The sequence below is a fragment of the Lucilia sericata genome, unplaced genomic scaffold (genome assembly GCF_015586225.1).
Source record: "Lucilia sericata isolate MDLA Ls3-8-SP2 unplaced genomic scaffold, ASM1558622v1 Contig000036F_arrow, whole genome shotgun sequence".
Taxonomy (NCBI): Eukaryota; Metazoa; Arthropoda; class Insecta; order Diptera; family Calliphoridae; genus Lucilia; species Lucilia sericata.
Window position 1 is genome coordinate 152,701 of NW_023994074.1, and position 26,986 is coordinate 179,686.

Consider the following 26,986-nt stretch of genomic DNA (forward strand, 5'->3'; position numbering starts at 1 on the left):
TCTTTGAGATGATAGTCCGGCGATTATTGTCAGTGTTATCAAAATGACATATGGGTTTTTGTTATATGCGGGTGTTAGTGCTGTTGCTTTTCTCATTTATTGTATTAAAATTATTTATAATTGTTATTTATATGAAATTAATTATTATTATATTCTTAAATCATAAAAATTTCTTGTTTATTTTTATGTCGATACTTTTAGTTATCGATTGTGTAATTCAACAGTGTTGCTATTTTTATTTAACGTTGAAACTTGGCATTACTTTTTCACAGTCAGGGTTCGGAAACAGGTTTTAGTGGCGTTTTTTTTGATAATAAAAGCTTTTATAACGTGTTGTATTTTTTCTACATTAGGACAATATTTATCAACATTCTTTGTTTAAACCTGGGTTAAACTAAAACTTGTATTTTTTTTAGCTATTTATTATTTATTTTGTTAATAATCTAATTAAACTAATTAATGGCCCATGTTTGCATTAAAAAATTACTGAGAGCTTGATTTTTAAGTAATTTTCAGAAGGAGACGCATGTTTGCATTACATTACTGGGTGCTTAATCAAAATTTATCACGATTACAACAGGAACTCATCATGATTTCAAATTCAGTTGATTTTCAACTAATCTTTTATATTCTGAGTATAAACATGAAAAACTTTTTCTCTGATCTCTTGGGAGACCGATCGGTTCGATTATATGAACAAAATGAGTATGAATGAAAAGGTCATTAAAATCGAAATGTATTTTAAAGGACTTGTATATTTTTGAAAATATTGATTTTTAAAATGTATTTCGGAAACCTTTCCTTCGATGCGCATAGATGAAAGAAATCGTTATATCGATATAATTTTGAGATATCGATATTTTTGTAAAACATTTATATAGAAAAAAACATATGTATGTATGTAAAAATTGTTCTTATATTTTAATAATGAATATATCAATCGAAAGGATACCTCTTATATATATTAATTTATATTGATAATATTGAATAGGTAATTAGTATTATAAAATATCAAAATTTTCCATCGTTGTATGTACTTATTATAAGACAATTTGTGATAGGGTAAATGTACCAATAGTCGGCAGTTTAACTTTTTTCTCTTTTTCAAACTATCCCCCTAAAGAGTCGGAAAATGTTATTACGATGATTTTTAGTTATTTCAATTATGTGTTTAGTTAAGTTTTAGATCCATTTAACTTTTTTGAAAAACAAATAACTAGTTTTTAGTAATTTGTAAATTTTGTTAAAAACTCCACATTTTCCAATAGTCGGCACCAGTGTTCCTAAGTTCGACAAAAAATGTCCCTATAGTCGGCAGTAGATTTTTTGTTTGAAAAAGCATATTTATTTATAGAAAAAAGTGATATATACACAATTTTCCAAAGAAAATATTTAATTAAATTTTTTCTATAGAAATAACTGTAATAATATCGTTTTTTCTGTAGAAAAATATGTTATAAACATAATTATAATTGTAATAAGTATACATAATAACATTTTTTTCTATAGAAAAAGAGTTATGCATGCAATTTTCTATACAATATTATATTTTTTGTTAGAGAAAAAAGTAATTTTTTATAGGGAAAAGTGTTATATGTACTGTTTTTTAAAGAAAATCTTTTATAAAAATATGCAATTTTCCATAGGAAAAAAATTAAACATAAGTTTCGTAGAGGATATTATAATAAGAACACTTTTCTATAGAAAAATTGTCATACTAGGAATTTTCTATAGAAAAAAATTGTTACACTCATAATTTTTTTGTAAAAAAAACAGTTAAGAAGCAATTTTTGTTAGAAAAAATGTCTATATGCAAAATTTTTAATAGAAAAAACTGTTATACACATATTTTTTGTATAGAAAATTATATTCTGTAGTAGAAAATTGTAATCTTCTATAGAAAAAGCTATTATAGAAGTAATTTTCTATAGAAAAATGGGTATACACACAATTTTTCATAGAGAAAACTGATATACACATAATTTTTTTGTATCAAAGATTGTTATACATAAAATTTTCTATAGAAAAAAATTGTATACACATAATTCTCTATAGAAACAAATGTTGTACAATCAAGGAAATTGTAATATACATAAATTTTTATAGAGAAAAGAGTTATACATAAATTTTTTTACAAAAATAACTGTTATACGTATAATTTTTGAAGAGAAAATTGTTATATAGAAATTTTTCATAGTAATATACCCAATTTTTCTATAGAGAAATAATAAATTTTAGAATGCCGACTATAGAATACGTATAATCGAAATTAATACCCAGTAGTCGGCACCCCTATGCCGACAATAAGAATTCATAAAAAATTGTGTTCCTAATGGCGGCAGCGATTAAAATTACAAAAAAATATATTTTTAACTAACTTTTTCACTTTAAATTGAATATTTCAACTGTTTTCTTTCATTTAAATCAATTTTTGTCAAATAAATCATTTAATTTCATATAAATATTCACTTGTTTAAGGTGGCACTAAAACTAAATTTTTTTTAAGAAAACTGACAGTACTACAAATGCTGCAAAGCTGTCACTAAATAACGTCAAATATAGAGGAAATTAGTAATCCTACTTAAATTTACTCATTTCATAAAGCAAAAAGACCATATTTTCTATGAAATATAGATCAAACCTTAATAAATTTGTACAGCTTTTCTTATTTATTTACATTTTTATGTAAAAGATGCCGACTACTGGGTGATGCCGACATTAGGTGCATTTACCCTATAAAAAATTGTCTTAAAATCAACATTTTACTGTTGATTTAATTTAATAAAATTTTTATTAAAATTTTAGACTGTTTTAAATATGCATGATTAAATTATTCTGTTAAAGTTCTGTAATTTAATTATTATTAAATTTCATAAATAACAACAAAAGGCTACACTTAAAAGTCTCCCACACAAAAAGCAATTATCATACGAAAAGTTTGATTGAAATAAAAGCTTTTGTAGAGATTTCCTTTTAAGAAAAACAAAAACTGAACTAAATATTGAATCTCCACGAGATTTGCAAATAAACTTAAAAAGCTATTACTTGTGGGCAACAAGATCAGCAAATACAAATTAGTAGTTTTGACATTTTTATTTTGTTTAGAAGTTTTCAAAGCTTGGACACACATGAGTAAAAAGAAACTGTCAAAACGAAATATCAAATAGATAAAAATACTGAGATCAGAAACAACAAACTGTTTTTGTTTTTAAACTCGTATTTTATGATCGAATACAAAAATTATAAACAATTTTTTAAAATTATTACTGATTTTATTTTTATTTGGGAAATTATTATTTCATTCTAAGCGCGGGCGTAAACAAGTGAAAAAGAATACAAAAAAATAATAATAAAAAAGAATAAGAAAAACCGTTAGTTTTTCTAATAAGTTGTAGTGTCACATTGAAATTTATAAATATCATCGAGTGAGACGCAAAGAAAAGCTCAGTTTTATTTTAAATACTTACTTGATTATGACCCCGGATGATGGTTGATAGAAAGAGTGGTTTGCAAGTGCAGCAGATTTAAGAGGAGAAGACGAGATTGTACACGTATGTATGTAAATGCCTTCAATCCCAAATCAATAATTGCTTAATTTACAATTCAAAATTGTCTTGTAAAGCAAATAGTAAATACAATTGCAAATACAATAATATCTTCTCCTCTTCACTGTCGATCCACCAACCAAAACACATTGTCAGATTTCACTTGTGCAACAAATTCAGCAAATGACCAGCTGCCAATTGATTTTATGCGAATGTAAATCTTAATGCGAATGACCACCACCAACCAAACGTCATCATCATCACCATCACTTTTTCGCAAAATTATAAAAAAAAATCAGTTGAGAATTACCAAAAAAAGCAACATCATGTACTTTTAAAATTAAAATTTTGTACAAAATAAAAAAAGAAACCAAACAAAAAAAGCAAAAGTGAAATGAAAATCATATTTATTTTACAAATCAAAAAACCATTTTCCTATAATAACAACCAAAAACAACAACTACAATACAAATCGCACTCTCTACTCCTTCAACCAGCAAAAACAATTTGAAATCTTCTTATTTAAAAAAAAAAATATTATCGTGCTGCATCAGATCAACTGTATGAATTTTGTTGAAATAGTTTGTGGTACTACAAAACACCACCATTACCACGATCAACAACATCCACCATGGCTTCCTACAATGATCTACAATTTGATTGGAATATTTTATTTCAACAACAAGACTATGATCAATGGTCGAAAACAGGTTAGAATTGTAATAATTAATTACATTATTATTATAAATAATAAAAAAAACTCTTTGTTTCTATGCAAATTTTATTTATTTTAATGTTTTCTAGTTGTTAAATAATACACATTTTTTTTGCCATACACCCTTCACAATGCGTTTCCATATTATTGTTTTTGTTATACTGTATGTGACAATAATAAATACTAGATCAATGATGGAAGACTTTTTCTTCATGTTCCCTATCATTGCCACAGAGACTGTATACATTAAAAGGAGAACTCAAGTCGACCTATTGACCTAGTATTCTGAAGATACTACTTTAAAGAGACCCCTTCGCCATTGTAGTTTCTATGCACAGGGACAGACGATTCAGCCTTAAAAGATCGTTCTTACATAGTCTGACTAATTGGAATTGTTTAGGAAGAAGAAGCGCCGTCTGACTATGGACGTAAATTACAATAATTCCACGAATATTGAGGTCATAAAAGTAGTCAATATATGAAATATTTCAAATTTATTGCAGAACCATGCCAGGATCTTGAGTAACTAGAGACAGTTGAGCACACCATTTATCACTGTCCACAATACAAGGTCTCAGGCTGAAATGGCTATGAAATAAGTTCCACGTAGAACTGAGGTATATAGTCTGTATACTAGGTTTTATCATGCCATATCTTTTATTGGAGATTATAGTGAGAATTTGCATAACCAATTTAAATATTCTTCTTTCGTAATCTGAATCAATTTATTTCCAGGAATCATTTTGTATCCCTAGTTCCTCAGTCTATTTACAGTCCTTAATTTATTTTCTGTTCTCTAGTTACTGTTTTCCTAGTTACTCTATATTGTTGACGCTTAATTTTTTACCCGTGGTATCCAAATGGAGTAGCACTTCTTTGGTTCATAACCATTCTTAATCTAATATATCCTAAATTCATTTATACTGTTAGACCCACACCACTGGTTTTCTGAACTTTATATAGTTGGTCTACAATAAAATTGTTTTTAGTTGCAGATCCATATGTAAGAATAGCACTATGTTAGGATTAAGTCCCCATTTTATGCCAAACATATTGCGAAAGGTAGATGCGGCAGGCCGATACTGTGCTGAGTTTTGTCCATGATAATTTAGTGTTTAGAGTCCAACATAATACATGAATATTTGGCTTTGTCCGATGTGGGAATGTATATATTGATCACCGTAGGGTGCCATTAATTCAGTATATAGCAGGTATAGAAAATCCTTTACTATTGTACTTTTTTTCCAGTACAGTAGGCTAGTATATAAAGACTAGTGTTTGTATGTACTAGTCTATGGCGGGTTATTGGCTGGTTTATGGACTAATCTATTAATCACTTTAAATGTGATAATACAGAATAACAATAGTACTGAATGATCTGTGCCTGTTATAGAGTATACATAATTCGGTTTAGATGAATTATTCATCATGAATATGACAAGTTAGATTTGCTTAAGTCTTTAAACATTTTATTATACCCTACACCACTTTAGTGGGGAGGGTATATTGGGTTTGTGCTGATGTTTGTAACGCACAATAATATTGGTCCTATACCCACCTTAAAGTATGCCAATCGGCTCAGAATCATTTTCTGAGTCGCTTTAGCTATGTCCGTCCGTCTGTCCGTCCGTCCATGTAAACCTTGTAATCAAACTACAGGTCGCAATTTTGAAGATAATTCTATGAAATTTGGTACATGATCTTCTATTGTCGCATCGACGAAGCCTATTGAAAATGGTTAAGATCGGTCCATTATTTCACCTAGCCCCCATACAACTGAACCCCCCAATAGGGCTTGTAATCCTTGTAATCAAATAATTCAATGAAACTTGGCACAAGATCTTTTATGGTATCGTAGACGAAGCCTATTGAAAATGGTTAACATCGGTCCATTATTTCACGTAGCCCCATACAACTGAACCCCCGAATAGGGCTTTTAAACCTTGTAATCAAACTACAGGTCGCAATTTTGGAGATAATTCAATGAAATTTGGCACATGATCTTTTATGGTACCGTAGACGAAGCCTGTTGAAAATGGTTTACATCGGTCCATTTTCACCTAGCCCCCATACAACTGAATCCGCCGAATAGGGCTTTTAAGTTCATAATTATGTTTAATATACTCATATCTCGACAAAAAGCTGCAAAAACCAAGTTGTATACAGGACTTGATGACCCTCACGAATTCCATAATAATAGGTTCTCATATGACCCTAGCCCCTATGAAAAGCCCCCATCAAAATTTCACTTAAATGTCCACAATTTTATTCAACAATAAACGGCTTAAGTATGTATATCTAAGGCAAGGTACAATTCAACTTAAATTCTTTATTATGGCAACTAAATCACATTATATTTTTGTCAAAGGTGTAGGGTATTATATGGTCGGCCTCGCCCGACTATAATTTCTTACTTGTATACTGTTGTATTTGTTATTTGTTCCATAATATGCCCCTACATACTGTTTAAAAATGTTGAGCACTGTAGTTTGTTAAAATTTCTTTTTTTTAGAATCAAACCGGAACTAATTCCACTAAAAGCTAAATTTCATATTATGGCGCTATATTAGGTACTTGCTTTTCGAAATATGTTTAAATCTCTGCATTATTAAATATATTTTCAGGATGTTGAGCAACTAAAGATAGTTGAGCCACTGTCCTAGAAATGGCTAGAAAATTGATTCCACAATTGCAGGGTGTAATATTTTCATTATACTAGGTTTTATCATGAGGATTAGTCATTTCTTCGATTGGAAATTATATTGAGGTTTCGGATCACCTATCGTAATATTCTTCTTTCGGAATCTGAATCAATTTATTTTCAGAAACCAGTTCCTCAGTCTAGTTTTAATACTTCCATTTTTATTTGTTCTGTAGTTACTGTTTTCCTAGTTACTCTCCATTCTTGACTCTTCACTTTCTCCTCCCCGGTCAACAAATAAATCTTAAACCAAAATAAACTTATAGGTATACCTCGCTTCAAAATGATCACTAATTAAAAGAAAATAGAAACTTTGTCTTATTGAATAAAATATTTTGGTACCACTGTACCTCATGCGAAATTTTTGTTGTCTTTACCTTATTTTCTCTGTTGTTTAGATTGATTTGGTCATTTTACTAAATACCGGTTCTAATTGCAAAAACAAAGTAGAAATTAAAAATTACATACATAAATAAACAATAATTTGTTTATAATTTTTAAAAATATATATATTTATATCTTGTAGGTGATAAATTTATCAAATATTTGTTAAACGTATTTTTTTTAGATTTGTTGCGGTTTAAAAATGATTTTTCGTTTTAAAACTTTAGAAGAATTTGTAAAAAGTTCCACGACATCTCTTGATTAACAATATTCTGTGAGTTTTTATTGTTTTCTTTTTGCAAAATATTATTTATACAGGTGAATCATTATTCCTGCGATTAATTTGTGGAATTAATTATCAACCAGAGACAGTCAAACAAACAAGCGACCATCCCATCATGACAAACGTTTTGCTTTTGACTACAACTTGGATTCGCATTAAAAATTGTTCGTTTGTCTGTTGGTCGGTCGTCTCACTGTCAGTAGTGATGTCATATTGTGTTTGAATAACAAGCCATCAAAATGTATTCAATACTTATTTTTATTTATTTAAATACTATGTATTTGTGACAAGTGTCAAAAAACCTTAAAAGAAATCTTTAGTTTTTTTTTTTTACATAAATGTTATAGAAATAAATGCAAAAATGTAGTTTTTATACCCTACACCACTTTAGTGGGGAGGGTATATTGGGTTTGTGCTGATGTTTGTAACGCACAATAATATTGGTCCTATACTCACCTTAAAGTATACCAATCGGCTTAGAATCATTTTCTGAGTCGATTTAGCTATGTCCGTCCGTCTGTCCGTCCGTCCATGTAAACCTTGTAATCAAACTACAGGTCGCAATTTTGAAGATAATTCAATGAAATTTGGTACATTTGAAAATGGTTAAGATCTGTCCATTATTTCACCTAGCCCCCATACAACTGAATCCCGTAATAGGGCTTGTAAACCTTGTAATCAAACTACAGGTCGCAATTTTGAAGATAATTCAATGAAATTTGGCACAAGATCTTCTATTGTCCCAGGGACGAAGCCTATTGAAAATGGTTAAGATCGGTCCATTATTTCACCTAGCCCCTATACAACTGAATCCCGGAATAGGGCTTGTAAACCTTGTAATCAAACTACAGGTCGCAATTTTGATGATAATTCAATGAAATTTGGCACATGATCTTCTATGGTACCGGAGCCGGAATAGGGTTTGTAAACCTTGTAATCAAACTACAGGTCGCAATTTTGATGATAATTCAATGAAATTTGGCACATGATCTTCTATGGTACCGGAGCAGAGCCTATTGAAAATGGTTAACATCGGTCCATTATTTCACCTAGCCCCCAACCCGACGTTCACAATTTTATTCAACAATAAATGGCTTAAGTACACCTGAGGCAATGTACAATTCAACTACAATGCTTTATTATGAAAACAAAATCACATTTTATTTTTGTAACAGGTGTAGGGTATTATATGGTCGGCCTCGCCCGACTATAATTTCTTACTTGTTTTTAATTAGCAAAGTGAGAAGTAGCAACAAGAAGGTTTTAGATATTTTTAAAATCAAACAAGTTCACTTGATACTGCAGTGCACTGTTTCCTGATACGGCAGTGCAGTTTCTTCTAAGTTTTGTAAACATAATCAAAATTTTTTAATTTCTTTTTTTATAAGAATTTTTATAGGCTTGTCCCTGCTTTGGTAATTAAATTCCCAAATTCTTTTTCCATAAATCAATATTTATTATTAAATCTACTCCTCTTCAGCCCCCTAAAACAATGACATTGATAGTTTTTTTTTTTATTATTTAATTATAAACATATGTATGTATGTTTAGTTGTTCATAAATTGTATAAATTTCCAAACATAAAAACAATAAAAAAATATGATTTTAAAGACATTGTCAGTCTCGATTGGAATACAAATGTGATAATTATGTTTTATGTTCATTTGCGACGACTTGTCGTGTTTTAAGCCCAAACGAGAAAAAAAATATCAATTTCAATTGAAAGACACCACGAATACGAATTTTCTTTAAAGTCACCATTAAATGTAAAAACTTTGAAGAAAAAAAAAAACAACTTCAACTACAAATAAATAAAAGTAGGGATACGATACGAGTTACATGAAAAGTAATTATTTTTGAAAGGTATGTTTGCCTTTTTTAGTAAAATAATGGGTGGGTTTTCCATTAAAAATGTGTAAAATGTTTTGTTTTTCAAATCATACATTTAATATTACGTTTCCTCCTATATGTTCATGTAATATTTTTAATTGCTTGAGAAAAATTTATTATTTTTGTAATAAATACTTTTTTTTAACACTTTTCTACTTTTATTTTCATAGTTTTGCAATTAATTTTTTGTACAAAAAAACAATAAAACTCAAAGGAATTTCCTAAGTACTTTTCAATATAAACTATTCCATAATAATAATTGACAAAGTTCTATTAATAACTTTTTTTCGTAATATTTAAGAATATTTCTTATATAATACAAAATATTTTTTAACTCTAGTTTCTAATATTACGAAAGTAAGAAATTGTTTCTTATTTTTCGTATATATTAAGAAATCCAACTTTTAACTTGGAATCCAATTTTTTTCATAATATTAAGTAAACTTTCTTCTATTTTAAGAAATAATTTGATTAAAGGAAAATAAAGTTTAACTATTTTCGTAATATTGAAGTAAAAAGTTTGATTTAAGTTGATATTCGTTAGAATGTTAATAACAGGGAGATGTATACTTTGATATCGTTAGTTTTAACTAAGGTCTTTAATTCAATCGATTTATGTATACTGATTAATAAGTTAAGGGTGTTGTTTAATTTTTCTATATCGGCTTGCAGATTCATTTTTTTTTCTTACCTATATCATAGGTCTCAGTTTGTGGAGTTAGAAAGTGTATGTTTGGATATACTCTCTTTAGATTCTGGTGTGCCTGAGGGGTCGGTCTTGGGACCTTTGCTTTTTATACTTATACTATGTAAATGATCTTGCTGAACGTATTAATACAAATGTATGTAAACCCTTTTTATTTTCGGACGATATTTTTCTTCTTTGTAGTTCTGGCTGCGATAACGAATATGTACTGTAATCGATTGAAAACTATTGCCTTGATCAAGTTGAGCTATATGCAAGGGATTATTCACTATAAATTGATTCTTCTAAGTCAAAGGTATGATGTGCGGTACTTGCTATCTTGGTGAATCGACGATTAATTAAAATTGTTAATATATTTAGATGTTTGGGGGTGTATGTTGATGCCCTATACCGTTATATTATGGGTTTGTGCTGATGTTTGTACCACGCAAAAATATTGGACCTACACCAATCGGCTCAGGAAGTTGTTCTGAACCGATTAGCTATGTCCGTATGTCTTTGATGAAACACAATTTGACCCAAGGACGGATCCTATTCAAAATGGTTAAAATCCATTATTCCATTATTTCGCCTAGCCCCCTATACCATTATATTATGGGTTTGTGCTGATGTTTGTACCACGCAAAAATATTGGACCTACACCGTTAAGGTATACCAATCGGCTCAGGAAGTTGTTCTGAACCGATTAGCTATGTCCGTATGTCTTTGATGAAACACAATTTGACCCAAGGACGGATCCTATTCAAAATGGTTAAAATCCATTATTCCATTATTTCGCCTAGGGCATATAACCGCACCCGCCGGATAGGGCTTTTTAGCTCATAATTATCTTAAATGTTCTATTATGTCAACAAAAATTGGCAAAAGTTAGTTTTATAAAAGTCGTAATGATCGGGCCTTATTTGACCCTAGACCCCATACAAACAACCCCTCACAAAAAGACTTGAAAAATGACTAATAACACGATGAAATTCTGCATAAATAACTTTGATGAAGACGTAAATTCTTCTACCATAATTTATAAGGATAACACCATATTTACCCTTACGTCCATATAAGCCCTCTTGCAGAAAATCAACTTTTTGTCAACAAAAAGTAAAAATATTCCGGAATTAAGGTAAAAAATAAATTAAATGCTTTATTTTTTTTTAAAAATTATAGCGTATCATATGGTTGACAATGTCCGACTATACATTCATACTTGTTTTTCTTAACATATTGACCATTTACATCTTAAAATTGTTGGGATTTTGAGGAGTTTTTACTCATGCAACATATACCAGACCCATACTATCAAACGTAAATTTTAATAAATCTATTTATATGAAATTTTTCATATCTATAGATCATATATTGGGAAGAACTTTAGGCTTTATTTTAAATGAATGAGAATCACGCCCATTTTTTTCGTCCAACTTTTTGTAAAATTACGTTATGACAAACTTTACGACACACAAAAACCTGCTGAATCTAGTTAGAGAAATTTTGGGAACAGTTTTATTTGTGTTAAATTTATATGTAGGTAATAACGATTAAAACGTCGCATTTCTTCTGATCACAAAAAAAAACTGAACTGATTTATATGAAATGTTCATTGATTTACATATCTAAACATTTTCAAATAGGTCTATCGTCAGAAGGACCTAAATAAGGAATATATCTTATCTAAATCTTTAGTTTTGGTGTTAATGTCAAACATCTATTTTGTCACCGCCCACTCCCACTGTGCACATTTTTATCTATAGAGATTAACACGCAAACTATATATTATTGCCAAAATGTAAATTTAATCAAAAGAGAAAAAAAAAACATACCAATCAATTATTTGATTTAAAGAATTTACACACGTTTCATCATGATTTCATGATCAATGCAATGAGTAATAGATTTTAAAACACAAAAAAATATAAAAATAAATATAAAAAAGTAAATAATTCAGCTGACATTAAATTTATTGGTTTGTAAATATTTACACGTTAATCGGCGTTTTCTTTTAGTCGATTAATTCAACAAATAATATTAATAATAATTTTAAATTATTTATAAAGTTGTTGCTAATTTCTTAAAAAAATAAAATTGAAAAAAATCGAGGACATTAAAATAAAAAAGGAACTTGTTTTGTGATCTTTCAAAATTCTATCGAATCGGCAAAAAAAACTGTAATCGCATTATCAAACTGCGATTAATTATAAATACTCAAAGAATTTAGCATAGACAATTTAAAGAATTTCCAATAATTACATATCTGAATGTAAATAGAAAAAAATCATGCGTTACTATTACTATATTACTATTTCTATCTAATAAATTTAAGCCCCAAACACAAATATGTATGTATTTTAACAGTTTGTGTTTAACAAATAAATTGTTTTTCTTTTAAACTTCTCTGTCCATCAGAGGCCATTTCACTCAATGCCAAAATTTAGGTCAGTATACAATAAAACAAAAAAAAAAAAAAAAAATAAGAATATTTTGCTTCCAGTTGCACATTTCTTCCACCCATTTGGTATTTTATTTTCCAAAAAATTTTTTTCCATGTTAAACAAAATTTTTGGATGATACGACTATTGTTAAAGTTTTCACGATAGATTTTATTTTTGATAGTTTTTAATTTAACACATCTAAGTAAAACAACAGATCGACGGACATTTAGATAGACGGTAAGACTTGCAGTCAAATGTACATAGAACTGTTGGTTAGACCAGCCTATACAAGAGAGGAACATATTTGGAATATTTGTTATATGGGTAGATCCACATAGTCAGTCAATTGGTCATATATAAACGGCACTCCAATGTTTTTGTTATTTGTTTGTTTTATCTGTACGAATATACGAAAAATTTTTACTCTATGAATAGCACGAATTTACTATAAGCGTTTAGGAAAAAAAAAAACAAAAACATTAATTATTGTTGGACAGAGTTTTGAAAGAATTTTATCATAATCAACTGCTATTGATTTGTTGAAAGACTTAGAAAAAACATTCCATATATATTCCACAGAATTACTTAAACATTTCAGTACGATTGTACCTCAATCTGGGACAATAGACTAAACTAGACTAGACTATAGACTAGACTATAGACTAGACTAGACTAGACTATAGACTAGACTATAGACTAGACTATAGACTAGACTATAGACTAGACTATAGACTAGACTATAGACTAGACTAGACTATAGACTAGACTATAGACTAGACTATAGACTAGACTATAGACTAGACTATAGACTAGACTATAGACTAGACTATAGACTAGACTATAGACTAGACTATAGACTAGACTATAGACTAGACTATAGACTAGACTATAGACTAGACTATAGACTAGACTATAGACTAGACTATAGACTAGACTATAGACTAGACTATAGACTAGACTATAGACTAGACTATAGACTAGACTATAGACTAGACTATAGACTAGACTATAGACTAGACTATAGACTAGACTATAGACTAGACTATAGACTAGACTATAGACTAGACTATAGACTAGACTATAGACTAGACTATAGACTAGACTATAGACTAGACTATAGACTAGACTATAGACTGGACTATAGACTAGACTACAGACTAGACTATAGACTAGACTATAGACTAGACTATAGACTAGACTATAGACTAGACTATAGACTAGACTATAGACTAGACTATAGACTAGACTATAGACTAGACTATAGACTAGACTATAGACTAGACTATAGACTAGACTATAGACTAGACTATAGACTAGACTATAGACTAGACTATAGACTAGACTATAGACTAGACTATAGACTAGACTATAGACTAGACTATAGACTAGACTATAGACTAGACTATAGACTAGACTATAGACTAGACTATAGACCAGACTATAGACTAGACTATAGACTAGACTATAGACTAGACTATAGACTAGACTATAGACTAGACTATAGACTAGACTATAGACTAGACTATAGACTAGACTATAGACTAGACTATAGACTAGACTATAGACTAGACTATAGACTAGACTATAGACTAGACTATAGACTAGACTATAGACTAGACTATAGACTAGACTATAGACTAGACTATAGACTAGACTATAGACTAGACTATAGACTAGACTATAGACTAGACTATAGACTAGACTATAAACTAGACTATAGACTAGACTATAGACTAGACTATAGACTAGACTATAGACTAGACTATAGACTAGACTATAGACTAGACTATAGACTAGACTATAGACTATAGACTAGACTATAGACCAGACTATAGACTAGACTATAGACTAGACTATAGACTAGACTATAGACTAGACTATGGACTAGACTATAGACTAGACTATAGACTAGACTATAGACTAGACTATAGACTAGACTATAGACTAGACTATAGAAGACTATAAACTAGACTATAGACTAGACTATAGACTAGACTATAGACTAGACTATAGACTAGACTATAGACTAGACTATAGACTAGACTATAGACTAGACTATAGACTAGACTATAGACTAGACTATAGACTAGACTATAGACTAGACTATAGACTAGACTATAGAATAGACTATAGACTAGACTATAGACTAGACTATAGAATAGACTATAGACTAGACTATAGACTAGACTATAGAATAGACTATAGACTAGACTATAGACTAGACTATAGACTAGACTATAGACTAGACTATAGACTAGACTATAGACTAGACTATAGACTAGACTATAGACTAGACTATAGACTAGACTATAGACTAGACTATAGACTAGACTATAGACTAGACTATAGACTAGACTATAGACTATACTATAGACTAGACTATAGACTAGACTATAGACTATACTATAGACTAGACTATAGACTAGACTATAGACTAGACTATAGACTAGACTATAGACTAGACTATAGACTAGACTATAGACTAGACTATAGACTAGACTATAGACTAGACTATAGACTAGACTATAGACTAGACTATAGACTAGACTATAGACTAGACTATAGACTAGACTATAGACTAGACTATAGACTAGACTATAGACTAGACTATAGACTAGACTATAGACTAGACTATAGACTAGACTATAGACTAGACTATAGACTAGACTATAGACTAGACTATAGACTAGACTATAGACTAGACTATAGACTAGACTATAGACTAGACTATAGACTAGACTATAGACTAGACTATAGACTAGACTATAGACTAGGACTATAGACTAGACTATAGACTAGACTATAGACTAGACTATAGACTAGACTATAGACTAGACTATAGACTAGACTATAGACTAGACTATAGACTAGACTATAGACTAGACTATAGACTAGACTATAGACTAGACTATAGACTAGACTATAGACTAGACTATAGGACTAGACTATAGACTAGACTATAGACTAGACTTATAGACTAGACTATAGACTAGACTTATAGACTAGACTATAGACTAGACTATAGACTAGACTATAGACTAACTAGACTATAGACTAGACTATAGACTAGACTATAGACTAGACTATAGACTAGACTAGACTAGATATAGACTAGATTATAGACTAGACTATAGACTAGACTATAGACTAGACTATAGACTAGACTATAGACTAGACTATAGAATAGACTATAGAATAGACTATAGACTAGACTATATACTATTATCAACTATTGACTAGACCATAGACTAGACTCAATCATAGAATAGACCATATACTAGTGTAAGTTATAGTGGATAATAATTGCAACAAATCAATTATGGCCAATTTTCTGCTTAATATAAGAACTCATTCTTTTCCAACTCTGAAAGTTCACTTATGCTTTTGTTGTTATTATTGCAAGAAAAAAATAAAAATTACAAAAAATCTAAAATAAAACACACTAAAGAAATGCATTTTCTTTTAAAAATTGATTTCGGGATTTTTATTATTTTTTCAAATAAGTTAAAGAGTTTCTTATCGTGCTTTCAACCCCAATTATTTTCATTGCCAATGTAAAATGCTGAATTAACAACATCGAAAAAAGTATTTAATTTTTTACAAAAACAAAAAAACTTATTTACAACAATAAAAAACACTATCACATCGCATTGTATTGTAACGTATCAAATCACATCACTACCACCACCGGCAATAATGATAAACATTGCAAGTTGCAACGTTGTTTATGCTTCGTTAGGATTATTATTTTCAACTTCAAACTCGGTAAAGTATTCATTATTGTTATTATTATTAAGATGATGATTATGATTATTATGATGATGATGCCGATTATTACTTTTCTTATTCCCAGATTGTAACTAAAAAAACGTAAATGAGTTTTACTATTATTATTAAATATTTATAACAGTGTTTGCGTGTCAAACATCTTAACACAATTTAGACTCCTCTTCCCAGTCATCCAACGAACCATTCATCCATTCCATCCCATACAATGCATACGAATATCATGGTCAATGCTGCGGATGGTATGAGTCAGTCTATTTTTATTTTCTTTTAAATGCACTTGCAATTTACTATAAAATGTTTTTAGTGAGTTTTCTTTCGTATTCTCAACCACAAAATGTAGGTTATATTTATGGAACAATTCTTAAGTTGGTGTAGCAAAATATTTCTGTATTAAGAGTAATCATTAACAATGATTGGCCGTAGTATTGTATTCATTCTATTTATTTGCGGCACTAATTTTAAATAATAAACTCGTGCTGGAAGTGCTTGTGTGCATATTGGTGTCAAGTAGATAGATTTACTTACATAACTAAATATGTTTATTTATATTGTATACAACATAAATAAACAAATTTACTACGTACATATATACATAACATACATATTTTGATCTTGGCTTTAAACTTGATATATTATCATTCATATATCTGACCGAGAATCGATTTTTAGTACAAGAACTCAAAAATCTAAAATCGCTAGATTTGTGATCACTCATATTTCTGACCAAAAATCGATGTTTGGTAAAAAAAACTCAAAAAAACTAAAATCGTTAATAACTTCGTAAATAAACGTTTATTTAATAAAATAAGCTTGATTTGTGATCACTCATATTTCATCGATTTTTAGTACAAAAACTCAAAAAACTAAAATCGTCAATAACTTCGTTAAAAAGCGTTTATTTGAGAAAATAAGCTTGACTTGTGATCACTCATATTATACATATTCATATTTCTGACCAAAAATCGATTTTTAGTACAAAAACGTAGAAAAATTAAAATCATCAATAACTTTGTAAATAAGCGTTTATTTGAGAAAATAAGCTTGATTTGTGATCAGTTATTATTCTGACAAAAAAATCGATTTTTAGTACAAAATCTCAAAAAAACTAAAATCGTCAATAACTTCGTAAATAAACTTTTATTTGAGAAAATACGCTTGATTTGTGATCACTCATATTTCTGGCCAAAAATCGATTTTTAGTACAAAAACTCAAAAAAAAAAAACAAAAAAAAAATAAATAAAATCGTCAATAACTTCGTAAATAAGCGTTTATTTGATAAAATAAGCTTGATTTCTGATCACTCATTATTCTGATCAAAAATCTATTTTTAGTACAAAACCTCTAAAAAACCAAAATTTGCAATAACTTCGTAAATAAGCTTTTATTTGAGAAAATGAGCTTGATTTGTGATCACTTATTATTCTGACCAAAAATCGATTTTTAGTACAAAAACTCTAAAAAACTAAATTCGTCAATAACTTCGTAAATAGTCGTTTATTTGAGAAAATAAGCTTGATTTGTGTTCACTCATATTATCATTCATATTTTTGACGAAATCGATTTTTAGTACAAGAACACATTTTTCATATTTCTCGATAAATCGATTTTTAGTACAAAAACTCAAAAAAACTAAAATCGTTAATAACTTAGTAAATAAGCGTTTATTTGAGAAAATAAGCTTGATTTGTGATCACTCATATTTCTGTCCAAAAATCGATTTTTAGTACAAAACCTAAAATGGCCAATAACTTGATTTGTGATCACTCATATTTCTGACCAAAAATCGATTTTTAATACAAAAACATAAAAAAACTAAATCGTCAATAACTTCGTAAATAAGCCTTTATTTAAGAAAATAAGCTTCATTTGTGATCACTCATTATTCAGACCAAAAATCTATGTTTAATACAAAAACATTAAAAAAAAACTAAAATCGTCAATAACTTCGTAAATAATCGTTTATTTGAGAAAATAAGCTTGATCTATGATCACTCATATAATCATTCATATTTTTGACCAAATCGATTTTTGGTATAAAAACTCAAAAAAACTAAAATCGTCAATAACTTCGTTAATAAGCGTTTATTTGAGAAAATAAGCTTGATTTGTGATCACTCATTATTCTGACCAAAAATCGATTTTTAGTCAAAACCTCAAAAAAACTAAAATCGTCAATAACTTCGTTAATAAGCGTTTATTTTTGAGAAAATAAGCTTGATTTGTGATCACTCATATTTCTGACCAAAAATCGATTTTTAGTACAAAACCTCAAAAAAAAAAAACTAAAATCGTCAATAACTTCGTAAATAAGCGTTTATTTGAGAAAATAAGATTGATTTGTGATCCCTCATTGTTCTGACCAAAAATCGATTTTTAGTACAAAAACTCAATAACTTCGTCAATAACTTCGTTAATAAGCGTTTATTTGAGAAAATAAGCTTGATTTGTGGTCACTCATTATTCTGACCAAAAATCGATTTTTAGTACAAAAACTCAAGAAAACTAAAATCGTCAATAACTTCGTTAATAAGCGTTTATTTGAGAAAATAAGCTTGATTTGTGGTCACTCATTATTCTGATCAAAAATCGATTTTTAGTACAAAAACTCAAGAAAACTAAAATCGTCAATAACTTCGTTAATAAGCGTTTATTTGAGAAAATAAGCTTGATTTGGATCACTCATATTTCTGACCAAAAATCGATTTTTAGTACAAAAACTCAAGAAAACTAAAATCGTCATTAACTTCGTTAATAAGCGTTATTTGAGAAAATAAGCTTGATTTGTGATCACTCATTATTCTGACCAAAAATCGATTTTTAGTACAAAAACTTAAGAAAACTAAAATCGTCAATAACTTCGTTAATAAGCGTTTATTTGAGAAAATAAGCTTGATTTGTGGTCACTCATTATTCTGATCAAAAATCGATTTTTAGTACAAAAACTCAAGAAAACTAAAATCGTCAATAACTTCGTTAATAAGCGTTTATTTGAGAAAATAAGCTTGATTTGTGATCACTCATTATTCTGACCAAAAATCGATTTTTAGTACAAAAACTCAAGAAAACTAAAATCGTCAATAACTTCGTTAATAAGCGTTTATTTTAGAAAATAAGCTTGATTTGTGGTCACTCATATTCTGATCAAAAATCGATTTTTAGTACAAAAACTCAAGAAAACTAAAATCGGCAATAACTTCGTTAATAAGCGTTTATTTGAGAAAATAAGCTTGATTGGTGATCACTCATTATTCTGACCTAAAATCGATTTTTAGTACAAAAACTCAAGAAAACTAAAATCGTCAATAACTTCGTTAATAAGCGTTTATTTGAGAAAATAAGCTTGATTTGTGGTCACTCATTATTCTGGTCAAAAATCGATTTTTAGTACAAAAACTCAAGAAAACTAAAATCGTCAATAACTTCGTTAATAAGCGTTTATTTGAGAAAATAAGCTTGATTTGTGATCACTCATTATTCTGACCAAAAATCGATTTTTAGTACAAAAACTCAAGAAAACTAAAATCGTCAATAACTTCGTTAATAAGCGTTTATTTGAGAAAATAAGCTTGATTTGTGATCACTCATATTTCTGACCAAAAATCGATTTTTAATACAAAAACTCAAGAAAACTAAAATCGTCAATAACTTCGTTAATAAGCATTTATTTGAGAAAATAAGATTGATTTGTGATCACTCATTATTCTGACCAAAAATCGATTTTTAGTACTAAACCTCAAAAAAACTACAATCGTCAATAACTTCGTTAATAAGCGTTTATTTGAGAAAATAAGCATTATTTGTGATCACTCATATTTCTGATCAAAAATCGAGTTTTAGTACAAAACCTCAAAAAACTAAAATCGTCAATAACTTCGTTAATAAGCGTTTATTTGAGAAAATAAGCTTGATTTGTAATCACTCATATATCTGACCAAAAATCGATTTTTAGTACTAAACCTCAAAATAACTAAAATCGTCAATAACTTCGTAAATAAGCGTTTATTTAAGAAAATAAGCATTATTTGTGATCACTCATTATTCTGACCAAAAATCGATTTTTAGTACAAAACCTCAAAAAACTAAAATCTTCAATAACTTCGTACATAAGCGTTTATTTGAGAAAATAAGCTTGATTTGTAATCACTCATATATCTGACCAAAAATCGATTTTTAGTACTAAACCTCAAAATAACTAAAATCGTCAATAACTTCGTAAATAAGCGTTTATTTAGGAAAATAAGCTTGATTTGTGATCACTCATTATTCTGACCAAAAACCGATTTTTAGTACAAAAACTCAAAAAAACTAAAATCGTCAATAACTTTGTAAATAAGCGTTTATTTGAGAAAATAAGCTTGATTTGTAATCACTCATATATCTGACCAAAAATCGATTTTTAGTACTAAACCTCAAAATAACTAAAATCGTCAATAACTTCGTAAATAAGCGTTTATTTAAGAAAATAAGCTTTATTTGTGATCACTCATATTTCTGACCAAAAATCGATTTTTAGTACAAAATCTCAAAAAACTAAAATCGTCAATTACTTCGTTAATAAGCGCTTATTTGAGAAAATAAGCTTGATTTGTGATCACTCATACTTCTGACCAAAAATCGATTTTTAATAGAAAAACTCAAGAAAACTAAAATCGTCAATAACTTCGTTAATAAGCGTTTATTTGAGAAAATAAGCTTGATTTGTGATCACTCATTATTCTGACCAAAAATCGATTTTTAGTACAAAAACTTAAGAAAACTAAAATCGTCAATAACTTCGTTAATAAGCGTTTATTTGAGAAAATAAGCTTGATTTGTGATCACTCATATTTCTGACCAAAAATCGATTTTTAATACAAAAACTCAAGAAAACTAAAATCGTCAATAACTTCGTTAATAAGCATTTATTTGAGAAAATAAGCTTGATTTGTGATCACTCATTATTCTGACCAAAAATCGAATTTTAGTACAAAACCTCAAAAAAACTAAAATCGTCAATAACTTCGTTAATAAGCGTTTATTTGAGAAAATAAGCTTGATTTGTGATCACTTATATTTCTGATCAAAAATCGAGTTTTAGTACAAAACCTCAAAAAACTAAAATCGTCAATAACTTCGTTAATAAGCGTTTATTTGAGAAAATAAGCTTGATTTGTGATCACTCATATTTCTGACCAAAAATCGTTTTTAATACAAAAACTCAAGAAAACTAAAATCGTCATTAACTTCGTTAATAAGCGTTTGTTTAAGAAAATAAGCTTGATTTGTGATCACTCATATTTCTGACCAAAAATCGTTTTTAATACAAAAACTCAAGAAAACTAAAATCGTCAATAACTTCGTTAATAAGCATTTATTTGAGAAAATAAGCTTGATTTGTGATCACTCATTATTCTGACCAAAAATCGATTTTTAGTACAAAAACTCAAGAAAACTAAAATGGTCAATAACTTCGTTAATAAGCGTTTATTTGAGAAAATAAGCTTGATTTGTGGTCACTCATTATTCTGATCAAAAATCGATTTTTAGTACAAAAACTCAAGAAAACTAAAATCGTCAATTACTTCGTTAATAAGCGTTTATTTGAGAAAATAAGCTTGATTTGTGATCACTCATTATTCGGATCAAAAATCGATTTTTAGTACAAAAACTCAAGAAAACTAAAATCGTCAATAACTTCGTAAATAAAAATTTATTTGAGAAAATAAGCTTGATTTGTGATCACTCATTATTCTGATCAAAAATCGACTTTTAATACAAAAACTCAAGAAAACTAAAATCGTCAGTAACTTCGCTAATATCGTTTATTTGAGAAAATAGGCTTAATTTGTTATCACTCATATTTCTGACCAAAAATCGATTTTTAGTACAAAACCTCAAAAAAAATCGTCAATAACTTCGTAAATAAGCGTTTATTTGAGAAAATAAGCTTGATTTGTGATCTGATCAAAAACCGATTTTTAGTACAAAAACTCAAAAAAACTAAAATCGTCAATAACTTTGTAAATAAGCGTTTATTTGAGAAAATAAGCTTGATTTGTAATCTCTCATATATCTGACCAAAAATCGATTTTTAGTACTAAACCTCAAAAAAACTAAATTCGTCAATAACTTCGTAAATAAGCGTTTATTTGAGAAAATAAGCTTGATTTGTGATCACTCATTATTCTGACCAAAAATCGATTTTTAGTACAAAACCTCAAAAAAACTAAAATCGTCAATAACTTCGTTAATAAGCGTTTATTTGAGAAAATAAGCTTGATTTGTGATCACTCATTATTCTGATCAAAAATTTTTAGTACAAAAACTCAAGAACACTAAAATCGTCAATAACTTTGTTATTAAGCGTTTATTTGAGAAAATAAACTTGATATGTGATCACTCATTATTCTGACCAAAATTCGATTTTTAATACAAAAACTCAAAAAAAAACTAAAATCGTCAAAAACTTCGTAAATAAGCGTTTATTTAGGAAAATAAGCTTGATTTGTGATCACTCATTATTCTGACCAAAAACCGATTTTTAGTACAAAAACTCAAAAAAACTAAAATCGTCAATAACTTCGTAAATAAGCGTTTATTTGAGAAAATAAGCTTGATTTGTAATCAGTCATATATCTGACCAAAAATCGATTTTTAGTACAAAAACTCAAGAAAACTAAAATCGTCAATAACTTCGTTAATAAGCGTTTATTTGAGAAAATAAGATTGATTTGTGATCACTCATATTTCTAATCAAAAATCAATTTTTAGTACAAAAACTCAAGAAAACTAAAATCGTCAATAACTTCGTAAATAAGCGTTTATTTGAGAAAATAAGCTTGATTTGGATCACTCATATTTCTGACCAAAAATCGATTTTTAGTACAAAAACTCAAGAAAACTAAAATCATCAATAACTTCGTTAATAAGCGTTTATTTGAGAAAATAAGCTTGATTTGTGATCACTCATTATTCTGACCAAAAATCGATTTTTAGTACAAAAACTCAAGAAAACTAAAATGGTCAATAACTTCGTTAATAAGCGTTTATTTGAGAAAATAAGCTTGATTTGTGGTCACTCATTATTCTGATCAAAAATCGATTTTTAGTACAAAAACTCAAGAAAACTAAAATCGTCAATTACTTCGTTAATAAGCGTTTATTTGAGAAAATAAGCTTGATTTGTGATCACTCATTATTCGGATCAAAAATCGATTTTTAGTACAAAAACTCAAGAAAACTAAAATCGTCAATAACTTCGTAAATAAAAATTTATTTGAGAAAATAAGCTTGATTTGTGATCACTCATTATTCTGATCAAAAATCGACTTTTAATACAAAAACTCAAGAAAACTAAAATCGTCAGTAACTTCGCTAATATCGTTTATTTGAGAAAATAGGCTTAATTTGTTATCACTCATATTTCTGACCAAAAATCGATTTTTAGTACAAAACCTCAAAAAAAATCGTCAATAACTTCGTAAATAAGCGTTTATTTGAGAAAATAAGCTTGATTTGTGATCTGATCAAAAACCGATTTTTAGTACAAAAACTCAAAAAAACTAAAATCGTCAATAACTTTGTAAATAAGCGTTTATTTGAGAAAATAAGCTTGATTTGTAATCTCTCATATATCTGACCAAAAATCGATTTTTAGTACTAAACCTCAAAAAAACTAAATTCGTCAATAACTTCGTAAATAAGCGTTTATTTGAGAAAATAAGCTTGATTTGTGATCACTCATTATTCTGACCAAAATTCGATTTTTAGTACAAAAACTCAAAAAAACTAAAATCGTCAATAACTTCGTTAATAAGCGTTTATTTGAGAAAATGAGCTTGATTTGTAATCACTCATATTTCTGCCCTTTTGGTATCATCCTTGATGATTATGCGAATATATTGAGTTATTTGAAAAGTCTTTCATTTTTCTGCACTACATTTTTAATCAACATTGTTGTGCTTCCAATGCACTATCTCCAAAAATGCTTTCATCTAATGGACTAATAACTCCATTTAGAATTTTTAATTATGGCTTCAGTCATAAAATTTTTTTATGGTTTTTAGTTACAGAAGACCTAAATCTAATTTTATGATGTGTTTCTTGTTATTATTATTATTATTTTTTTCGTTTGCTACTCATATTATTAAGAGTTTCTAGTTGAAAGAAGAAATTTCACTTTTACTCTTAATACTTTGTGTGTTTCCTTGTCTACAAATCTAAAGAAAAATTGTAGTACTTACCTTTCTCTAAAAAATAAATTTAATGTTTTTTTTTTTGTTGTTACTGCATGTTTTGCAAACAGGTGTCAATGCGATAAAATTGAGTTAATAGTGTTGATCATGATGATGATCAACAGCAATATGTTGATAATGATTATAATGTTTTTAATCTAATACCTAAGATACAAACATATGTATAAATGTTAAAAGAATGTATAAGTATATGCAATTTTACTGATAGTCATACTTGTAAATATTGTAGTTGTTGTATTTATTTCATTGCTTATAATTGGCTTATACTTATTTTGTTTTTAGCAAGCTGATGATGATTTGCAATATATAAGTTGTCAGTAGTAAAACATTAGGTAAGATCCATTAACAATTGTTTGTAAATTTATTATTGTTTTCTTTTCAAAATAATAAAAAAGAAAACAAAAATAAAGTGTTAAGAAAAAAACTTTAAAATCTTAATTTACCATCCCAAATGTTTGAATTAACAACCAACAACAGCATCTTTACGCTGATGACTTTATTAACATTTAACTTTTAATAGAAGTAAGAAGGGGGAAAAAAAAAGTTGCGAAAGTTTGTAGAAATATGCATAAAAAATAGAAACATTTCACATTTCAATTTAATAGAGGGTTTTTGTTTTCAATATCGAAAGTGAATGTTTGTTCGGTCGCCTATATTTTCTAACTTTCGTCTTGGTTTAAATAGAGAAATTAAATTAAAATTTTCGTTTATCACTAACGTGGGAATAAGTTTTTTTTTGGAGATCTTATTGTTAATGAAGACATTTGGATTTAATTACATGGGCAAGTGTAAATAATTCTGGTTTGAAAAGTTTGGTGGATTACTTTTTGGGAAACTTATACAACTCAATTCTTCTTTGAAATTTAAGAGCTAATTCTCGCCGTTATTACAACGACGCTAAGCAAGGAGAGAACAACATCCGACACACTCACTCTAGGTATATGGGTGAGTAAGGCCCTCCAGGTGGATAAAACTCCTGGTAAGACCTCCTATCGTCACCCTGTATCATAAACACTTAAAACCAACTCCATTCCAACGCTTAGTCCCACAGTCACTCCTCTGTGGGGTATCTGTTGTCTCGGCAACAGTACCGAACTTATCCCGAATTATAGACTTTACCGTGCATTAGTTTTTTTTAGCGACATTTTCTTTCCACAGACAACACGTGCACCCCGATGGGACCAATAAAGTCCGAAACTCTGTTCTGCGGTCTACCGGTTCTCGTGGTACTAGATTATGTGGTTCTTTGGTTTGAACCCATGTCATATCATTCCATGAAGGGCAGATGATTCATTCAATCTTCACCAGTTTATAGTCCCGACAGACTAGATGTACTGGTAGAACCTCTTTAACCCGGGAGTGCAATAACGTGGGATTTTTCATCAAGGTAATATACCCCCGGGTGGGAAGTAACAGACACATTGTGGTACAAATAGTTGTGACCCAAACATTCAATCCATGTTGAGTCCAAGTTTGTACGTCATTTGGGGAGCATTATTTGAGCTCAGATCTACGAACATTTTTATCATGCTGACGAAGGGAAAATCCACGAAGCTATTACGATCGCATCAATATTATTTTCCTCTTTCCGTTCTGTGAATTACATCATGAAACCTTGCAGGATATGCTTTTTAATTGGTCCCCTTTTGTTGAATAAGGTTGTTATTGCCAAATAATCGCAGAACTTTTTGGGACCTGGGGAATTAAAAAGCTGGAAAAAATATATTTATGGGATCATAATATTGATCCTAAATTCCTTATTATCTCTCGCTTTAACACATCTGGATAAGAGTGGTTCTGTGTTGCAGCCTGAGTCTGGTTCCCAGTCGGTCTAAGCGGACGTATTGTGAGACTTTGAAGCATATATTTTGAGACTGGGCTTTGTAGAACGAGATAGCTCTCCCCAAATCATTCGTGAACACAGTTTTTAATGGTGAAGTAAAGGGCAGCACAAAATTTCATAACCGCCCTATAAAATTCACCGTGAATCCGTTAACCCCGTAATGGGCAAATTTGGACTTCCCCAATTGCCACTAGCTCCCTTAATAGCTGCACTTTCTATTTATGGTATCATATAATCAAACTAGATCACCTATTATATTCTACTTGTTTTTGATTTAAAATTTTTGTTTATCTTATTATTTTTACCTTTCTAATTAATTGACCTCATAACAAATAACAACTAAATATGTACGTACGTATGTCTGTACAACAATTTACATTTCAAGACAAATGGAAGGCCCCGGTGGGATTTTTCTGTTTGTGCTATACAAAAGTAAAATATAAAAAACGTGTAAAACAAATCTCCGGTAATT

The 26,986-nt window shown here is 29.0% G+C and overlaps 1 protein-coding gene across 2 annotated transcripts in view; it reads left to right on the forward strand.

Annotated features, from left to right (window-relative positions):
• Positions 1-3,106: 3,106 nt before the first annotated feature.
• LOC119612994 (cerebellar degeneration-related protein 2-like) overlaps positions 3,107-26,986 on the forward strand; it is a 180,302-nt gene continuing 156,422 nt past the window's right edge. Inside the window, exons 1-2 of one of the 2 annotated variants that reach the window (XM_037968932.1) lie at positions 3,107-3,555; positions 3,702-4,255. In XM_037968932.1, the coding sequence (XP_037824860.1) occupies positions 4,177-4,255 (79 nt within the window). In that variant the 5' untranslated portion in view covers positions 3,107-3,555; positions 3,702-4,176. Of the gene's footprint in view, positions 4,256-26,986 lie in introns of both variants that reach the window. The other variant, XM_037968924.1, reaches the window with a different exon arrangement.